This window comes from Gavialis gangeticus, unplaced genomic scaffold, assembly GCF_001723915.1.
Source record: "Gavialis gangeticus isolate Ggan-Ray unplaced genomic scaffold, GavGan_comp1, whole genome shotgun sequence".
NCBI lineage: Eukaryota > Metazoa > Chordata > Crocodylia > Gavialidae > Gavialis > Gavialis gangeticus.
This window is the reverse complement of record NW_017729030.1, coordinates 49,034,056-49,043,142: the sequence shown is the minus strand read 5'-3', so window position 1 is coordinate 49,043,142 and position 9,087 is coordinate 49,034,056. Positions and strand designations below refer to the sequence as shown.

Below are 9,087 nucleotides of genomic sequence, written 5' to 3'. Positions count from 1 at the left end.
CTGCCTCTCTCTTTTAGAGTGTTCTTGCTGGATAAATAGACCGTATCTTTGTAAAAGCAATCCAAGTAACCCACAGCAATCTACAAGAAAACTCCCACTAGCAATATACCCTTGGGTTGTCATTTGTAATACCATGCTAGAACTGATATGAAGATCAAACAATTTCAGCCTATTCTTGAAAAGGACCGGACCTTAGGAGAAATATTCTGAGCCCTCAACTCCTGGCTTTCAGGCAGCCCTCCAACCTTGCTCAGCTCATGATCAGAAACAAACTCCTCACTGATCAACAGGCACCAAATGAGACATAACGTTCTTTAACAAAAAATGGAAGACCTATCAACTCATCTCTACTTCCACAAAAATCAACACCCCTCACAATGAAGCCATCAGAATCCACAGTTCTACCCCAGAATATGGTATACCTGATCCAGGACACCAAATACCCTCACAGAAACTATGTGGGTGATACTAGACAAAAAACTATGCACCAACATGATCACAGAAAAAAAGATAAGAGGACAGGGACACTAGAACACAGGTGGGAGAACATTTCTCATGAAAACATCTGCTTTCTGGCCTCACAGTCCTCATACTCAAAGGGAAATGTCTAAGAAATCTTCAAAAGACGGGGCTGGGAACCAAAATTAATTAGTTTACTGAACACTAAGAACCAGGGATTTAACACAAACATGGCCCATTATAATTTATCTGATGCCTGTGCACTCCAGGTGAAAACAATCCTCTTGGATGGTCTTGCTCTTCCACTTGCCAGGTGATGCTTTCTACTGCAGTCCTCCCTTCTATCAACTTGCAGACAAGGTCTTTTACAGCCTATTTTTATTTATATATATGGAGTTTCACTCAGGCTTTTCTTCTACTTGCTATATAGCCTAGGTTGTGCCTGCTTTTTCTTCTATGACCCAAGGAACCGTTTTTGGTACCCAAAAGTTTGGCTAAGTCAATCCCAACCAGATAGCTGATCCAAAGGTATCACCAAAAAAATCCTTCTTTAAGACTAGCCAGACATGAAAGGAGCTAAATTAGTCAAAGGTTTGTTGAAAAGTTTGAGCCTCAGGTAGTATATCCTAACATTTCTACTTTCCAGGCAGGAGCAGGAAGACAAGACTGGGCCTCCCAAGAGGCCACTAAACATATACGTTTCCAAAAGATGCATGGAAAATTCCTTTATGATAAGTTTTTTTGCCCCATGATAGTCTATTTCAATTGAACTATTACCATGTGAAATTGATTTAACCATTTGTAATCTAATATTAACATTTTTAGCTACTGAAAACCACATATATAGCTATTAAGATATCAAGATCGCTGACTTTAAAAAAAATGTCCTTCCTTCCCCCAGAAAAATCAGTTTAAACTAATTCCCCCTAACCCTGTGGCAGAAGTTACATACTCCCAGCTCTGGAAATGGTGATTAGGAGGCACAAAGTGGTCACAGGCTGAGGTAAATAAAAGCTGTTTGGCAAATATAAAAATTGCTTTTAAACTGCATGAATTCAAATATGACGGGAAAAAAAAACCATAACATTTTTCCAGCAGAAAGCAAACATTATATTTTAAACACATTAGTTTTCTGTGGGTATACTTACAAAGCAATAATGGTGGTAAATGGCCTGACCACAGTGTACTGCAAAACACCTAATTTACATCTAAATAATAAAACTCTGCAAAAAGACAAAAAAGGACATAAATGCACTTAACATAGGGAAAAAAACAACTTGAGAAAAATTCTTTCCTTCAGCATTTTCCCTAAATTAACTAACTGTTTCAAGTTAATCTACTTCTAGAATGTTGTTCGGTAACTAGCTGATATGATACAGCATTACATGTGATGTTTAAATATTATACCATAGCAAACTGATCTGCACAACTCCACAAAATACAGAAATACAAAAGGAAATATTCAATGCTTCCTTTCATTCAGCTACAAAACATTTCTGACCATTCTGCAGCATAACAAAGTTCCATTTCTGCAGTGCTTGAAGACCTATTCATTAAAGATGTGAAAAGACGCATACTTTGGATTTCTTAGTCATGAGCCAGGGTCATTCTGAAAACATACTAACTTCCAAATTATTACCCTCACAAGACAAAGACTAGACTGACTGCTCCTCAGATTAAGAGCATAGGAACGCGACCAGTTAGTGGTCTTAAGGCTACACATTTTTCACTTTACTCATTTTAGCCATTAAAATGAAGTCAGCAGGGCTATGCTACATTAGTAAAGCTATAGCAAAAGGATTTGGCCCCTTGTGCAAGGGTAAAGCTGGGAAACAGGAGGGGGTAGGTACAAATTCAAGAGAAATTTATTTCTTCCTATTTTGTTAGGAAAATAAACCAGCCCTCGTCAAGTCATACAAGTCTGTTAGTTTCCTTCCCCAACTTAGTTTGACACTTCTGTGATGCTTTATAAGAAGCAAAAATACTTTCCACAATCACTGTTTCAGCCAATAATGAACAAAACCCTCTGTACTGTTTAGGCACTGTAGGCTGACTTATATTCAACAATATAATCAATGCTCCCTGATCATCAAGGCTATGAACAACACTGTCCTTTGTATCAAGATGCACAGCACTAAACATTAAGTTTAAGATGCAAGAATATACTTACTCTCCCATAGCCCATGATGGACAGCAACAGAGGGGAGGTAGGTGTTTTTGCTGATCTTTGGCTTCTATGATTAATACCAGGTTTGGATAGCGGTTGGTTAGATAATTTGAAAGGAATACCATGAAGTTATAGATGACATAAGCTTCATAGCATTCTCTACAGGTATCCACATATATTGCAATGTTGGGATATTTCAAAGCTATCCACTGTAAGAAAAGATAGAGTCATTGAAAGCAACTGCATTCAAAGCAATCTGTACTGTACTCTTCTTGAGTAATTTCCACAGACTGTATGCCTGGCATACAGAAAACAGAGTACCGCTTTTACTTTTTACATTTTTTACATGCAGATATTTCATATTATATAAACGTAAGAGCAACAGCATATCAGAAGTATTTAAAACTATATAGTATTATTATACAACGTGACAGAAGTAAAGGCTGCGCTTTTAAATTCCATAACCCAACCTTTTTGGCTAGTCAAATGGACAAAGGAAACCCATGCTGCTAACCAACATTTCAGTCACAGTTTCAAATTTCACACCTAAATGACACTTAGAGGTCTGTGACACTCATTTTCATTAAACCAATGTGGTAGGGCTTCCCTTGAACATCTGGAAAGAGTGGCCAAATTGGTCTGGAAAAATAAGTTGTGTATAAAAGCATGCATTCTCAAAGCAGTCTAGCTACACTCTACTTGCTAACAGCACTGTTCTCAGTATATGAATGAAGTACAGCTATCAAAGGCTCATAGCTGTTATCAAATAAAGAACTATTTTCCCAAAAACAGAGGTGTCAGTTATAGCCTATGGGCCAGATCCAGCCTGTGGAGCCCTATCATCCAGTCTGCAGTCCAGCCTATGGGTCTCAGCAGATACACACACTGCATACAGTACACACTGGATCAACCCCATGCAGCACGGAGGGCTGGTCCAGGGTGTGCACAGTGAGTGAAGTCCAGACCAGACACGTCCCACAAACTGGACCCACATGCCAATCTGTCCTGTGGACTGGCCCCACACCATTTATCTGCAGGGCCTGATGATGAATAACCGCCCCCACCCCAGGAAATATAAACACTTCATAGTAAAGCTCAATTTATTCCTACTTATTTTAGGGTTTGAGTTCTTTTTTTTAAAAGTTGCACGGGTTTAAAATGTGAAGTATATTCACATACAATCAGGTTCTTATCTGCTTAATAGAGTGACCTTCAACCAACCCCAAACAGGGATTAACTTGGAGTTACTCCAAGATTTACTGAAAAGGAAAACATTAAAAACATTTTTGGCAAGGGGGAAAGAGATCTGTGACTTAAAATGTTCAGAAGTGTTAAAGCAACTGAAGACAGGGGTTGAAGAAACAGAGCAGCTGTATTTTAAAAATGAGTTAAACCTATATACAAATTTTGGTTTTACTCTCAAACTTTTCCATGAACTTGCTACCAGCCTCTGTTTCCACTGGCCCATTCATAATAGCATTAACAGTCAACATAGGTGTTTTAAGTTGGTCCCCATTTTAAGCAAAACCTAACTGTACTCAGTTAAGATTAATAATTCATATGCACATATTGCTATCACTTATGTCAAACCTTTGTGTTTCGGCTGACTTTTTCTTAATTGGTTTCTATTCAAAGGCTGTTCTTTACAAGAGCTTGAAAAAGATCTAGAGCAGAGAATGTATTGTTACAAACAGTCTAAGTCTAAGAAAGATACATGCTTGCGGAGCAGGAAGTTATGTGCTCCCCAAGAATCTAATGGATAATGTATATAAATAGCCAGCTAAGAAACTATACTTAAGCCTTGCCAAGAGAGCTATGGTTTGTCTTCAGTTTTCCCCAGCATAGGGAACACTGGGCTCCTTTCAGTGGGCATTGTATCCTATCTGACAGGAGACCCTGATGAAAAGACTGGAAACACAGGCTACTTAACCTGTTGAGCTGAGCAGAACCTGCATTCTTGGGTAAAAATCAGATTATTATTCTGATCTCTTGTTGCTTGCTTATTATTATTCCTTGACTGTATTTCAGCATATGGTTACTGACTTTTGAAGTTTGATTTTGTTTTTATAGTGAATCTCTCTCTTATATTTTATAACTTACTTATTGTCAGGGTTAGAGTGATTTCAGAGTATTTGACCATACAGGCAGACCACTTCTCCAAAGAAGGGGATCCATCTTTTCTGGCTACATGGTCAAAGGTGTGATTCTTCTGGCTGGCAACGTCCCCTCTGCTGAGATCTGGTGAAACTTTGGTAAGGCAGGTGAAGCTGAGTTGCCATAGGTTATGGAGGTGACCTCTGAAGCATCTCAGTCTGTTCTCACTGTTTGAGCAGCACACAGCAGAGAAGGGTTTGGAGCTGAAGAGCACTCCTGAAGGTGTGAGAACACTTCAGCAGTATGTTTCAAAGTCATACCTGGCTGCATCCAGGGTCAGGGCATGTCACAGATATGTCATGTCTTATTATAAAACAAAGAAAAGCTGAAGAAACATTGACCTTACTGAAGAACAACACCTTTAAATCTGTGTCTTTCACAATCATAAAGGAAAAGAGCTCTATAGCATGCTACCATGCCACCTTTTCCTTCACTGATCCCATACAAACTAAAACTTGGAAACGATGATGTTAAGGAAGAGGGGAAGATGAGTGTAGAATGTACAATAGCCACCTCGGTCAAGTAACCTTCATTTCTTTATTAAGTAGCTTACCAAAACTATCCTATGAGACCTAAAAGCAGGAGGGATGATGATTCTGAGAGAATCTGATCTGCACATTACAGCTAATAATACTTCGATACAGCATTAGGCATCAGAGCTCTAGGTTGCAACTCTGCCCATCTCTAAAATGGGACTGCACCATAGGCATGCCACGGAAGTGGCTTTGCCCTTGTAGAATGTGATTTAATCTCTACTGAAAGAGGAATAAAGTGTTTGTCTTCTATGTACTATCTTTTCTTAAGCATTTACAAGTCCTTTATACTTGGAAACATTTCAAAATTTACATCTGTGCACACCCTCAGTTATCACTGTGGGGAAGAATTTAATTTAGAGATTGTTCCTTTGATGAAGAGAGCATGCCATATGATCACTCTTCTGGCAGAGGCTCATCAGTACAAGGAATGGTGCCTAGATAGGTGAAACAACAAATGTTCACTGGAGGTTTGAAGACAAGCTTCACAAACTGGGTAAAATCCCATGATATATTTGGATCTTCAACTAGTGGAGAGAAGCCAATTAACTTTTTACTGCATCATGAGTACATACAGTTTTATTACTCTTTGTATGTATACTTTTATGAGTGGAAATGGCTGTCAAACAAGTTTTCACTGAACAAAACAGAACAAGCTGTAAAGCTTCAAGTGAAGCAGAAACTGAACTAGAGATGAAATTAAGACTATACTCTTACTAGGTGAATAACCTAGAAGACTCTTCCACTTGAGATAACAGCACTTCAGTAACTAGATGGCTTCCTGGAATTTATTCACATTACATATCCAGAGTACTGATAATGATTTTTCCCCCACAAGAACAGGGAAGATTTGTGATAAAAGTCTTAAAATGTAAAAATAAGCATCCCATTGCTTTAATGGAGGACATGAGACCCATGTTCTCATCTGTTTGGCTTTCCTAGTAGAAGCCATTTTTTTCTATCTGGAAGGAAGGCTTCAGATGCAATGGGTACCCCCAAAGCAAACAGAGGCCAGCACCTGGGGGTTTCTCCTGCATCTAGCATTAAGAGATGAATACAACATCTTTTATACTGACAGTTGTGCTTTCACTCCAGGAAAAGCAAAGGATACTTTCAGTGGGATCCTGGGCCTCCATCAACCCCTATGTCCTCAGGGAAGAAAAGTGATCAAACAGTACTCACTGACCCTGGGCTTTCAGAACTCACAGGTTTGTCTTCATACTGTTCTGGAAGGGCAAGACTTGGAGCTCATTGTTTGTACTCATGTAAGTTCTTGGAGTGAAAGATACAGAACATACACTGTGACCAATGCAAGTCAGACACCCTGCATGGATATTCACAAGAGAAGAATGCAGAAGGACAAGATACGCATCTCTTGAATTCTGAGACTTTCCTGAACTCAGTAATTCCTGTACATCGATATAAACCTTATTTCTTTAAATAAAGAGAGACAAAAATTAAACAATAAATGTCACTAAAGCAGAGTCTTTGAAGAAGCTGGATAAGTCACTTCAGTTTTAGGTTTCTAACCCATTTGTTACTGTAAAAATGGAAGAAACAGAGAAAACCCTTAGGCTTGTCCTAAGACAACAGGCTAAGAAGGGTTTGAAACACTGTAACAGATACCATTATTAAGAAGTTCCACCATTAGCAGCTACACTATTGATACATCCCTTGAGTAGGAGCATGAGAAGCAATTCAAACAAGAACTTTCAGTTCTATGGCCAGGATTGTACATATAACTCTGGAGCCGTTTTTTTGTAAAGTATGACATTGGTTTCCAAAGCCAGAAAACAAGCAAAAATGTATTATTTTCAGTGAACTGGTAAATTAGTGAAATAATATACTTACGCTATCTAAACTGTAAATCGGTACCATCCACAGAATTCTGTTATGACATGAAAAGAACATTTCAAGTTACTGGAAATATATTTTTTTATCATGGGTGAAATTTAATATCTGCATGACAGATACAATGTAAAAAAGTTACCTTATTATCGGTTTCTGCAATTCAGGTTGGGTATAATGAACTAAATGTTGCAATATTCCCCAGAGAGATATTGGTATAGTCATCAGTAAAAAGATCCCGGCAATAAACCATGCCTTGGTATGAATTCCAACCTTACATGGGAAAAGAAGAACACAAGCTTCCAGCATTAGTCACTGAACATGAAAGGGTGAACTTCTCCAACCTAATTTCAAGTCCATAAGTCCCTCTCTGTCATTTTACAATGCGGTGCAATAATTACACACAAACCCTACCAGAGCTGGCAAAGAGTATTTGGTACGATTTAAATTCTTTACACTTAAGGGTGGTAGTGAGAGGAGTTGTTTCACTTTTTAGATAAAAAGTTAAGAATTTTGCAAAATACTGTACCATTTTCCCTAATCCCTATTTCCTCACTTCTGCTCCGCATTTACACGGAACAATGCTAATCCATGAGACCCATGATGTAAAACTTGCCCATCCAAACCGAGTGAAATGCAAGACAATCAGCACCGGGAATTAAGTTAGAAGGAAGGACAGAAGGAAGGGAGGGCAACGTTTTTATTAGTAAGGGAAGTAAAAATTAGACTTTAAAATTTATTAAATTAAATACTGGGGTTAACACTATGGGGAAGTGGGGTAGATTGGCACCTTCTGAGCCAACTCCAGAGAGGCTGAGCTTACTTCATAAGATACTGAAGTGAGCTCAGGCTCATAACAGCTCATGCCACACACCTCTGACAGTTAGCCAAGAAGGTGGCAATCCCCCTGCCTTTTCTGATTTCAGACCAGCATGGCTGACTCTCTCATTACGGGAAGTACTTAGGATAGCTATCAAAATTAATTCATCTATTGCAAGCAAAAAAGTAAAGTTTGATGAGGAACTGATGATCCTCATGGAGTTCAAAGCCATTAAGGTATTGGAGACCTGCCGGGAACAAACAGAGAACTAAGAGGCCTTTGCTGTGCTACATACACATTTCAGTGAAAGCTGGATAGAAACCAGCTGTAGAGTTTGAAGCTCGTTGGCTCTTTTTATAGTTCGAGAGTCACTTTTATCCTGTGATAATTACTTGGTACGTGCAGCTGGTCTACATTTAGGGTATGGCCGACCAGTTACTTGTATGATCATTACCTTGCCCATGTGGCCCATCTATATTCACAGCACGAGTCAGTTCATTGCGTAATAGATGTAATGTGGTAGGGGCCAGGAAGGCACCAACATCATGCCAAAGGCTCCCTGTGCCCATCAGACAAAGTGAACCTGGGTTCATAAAAGCTCTTGCTCTCCCCAACCCCTCTCATCTAGCTTGTAAAGGTGAGAGACTCCCTTCTACCTGGCTTCAGACCAACCCCGCTATTCGTGGACACATGCACGCAGTCACATGCGCATCATTGGGAAGGAAACCTCCTGCAATGCATCCAGCCAAGGCAAGGGACACAGACGTACACGCACACCCGGGCCAGAAAGGAGGGACTGGCTTGAACTTGACCCTGCCAGAGCTCTGTGCCAGCCTTGCGGAGCCAGGCCAGGCCAGGCTGGGCCGGGCCGGGAAGGGGTCCGGGGTCCCCCCGCCTCACCTCGAGTTTCTGCAGCTCCCAGACGCAGAGCGGCACCACCACGAGCAGCCCCACCAGGTAGAGCAGGACGACGAGCGGCCGGATCCAGCGCCGCCAGTTGCTGCAGGTGCACGGCATGGTCCCGGCCGGGGGCCCGGCTCCGCCACGTCACAGCCACCGGGCCCTCCAGTCCCGTCCCCGTCGGGAGCAGCAGCGGCGGCCGCCTA

The 9,087-nt window shown here is 40.5% G+C and overlaps 1 protein-coding gene across 1 annotated transcript in view; it reads right to left on the bottom strand.

Annotated features, from left to right (window-relative positions):
- TMEM184C (transmembrane protein 184C) overlaps positions 1-9,079 on the bottom strand; it is a 30,560-nt gene extending 21,481 nt beyond the window's left edge. Inside the window, exons 1-5 of the mRNA XM_019522171.1 lie at positions 8,882-9,079; positions 7,304-7,434; positions 7,165-7,201; positions 2,630-2,835; positions 1,608-1,682 (exon numbers count right to left, since the gene is read on the bottom strand). Of these exons, the coding sequence (XP_019377716.1) occupies positions 1,608-1,682; positions 2,630-2,835; positions 7,165-7,201; positions 7,304-7,434; positions 8,882-8,998 (566 nt within the window). The 5' untranslated portion in view covers positions 8,999-9,079. The remainder of the gene's footprint in view (positions 1-1,607; positions 1,683-2,629; positions 2,836-7,164; positions 7,202-7,303; positions 7,435-8,881) is intronic.
- Positions 9,080-9,087: the final 8 nt, after the last annotated feature.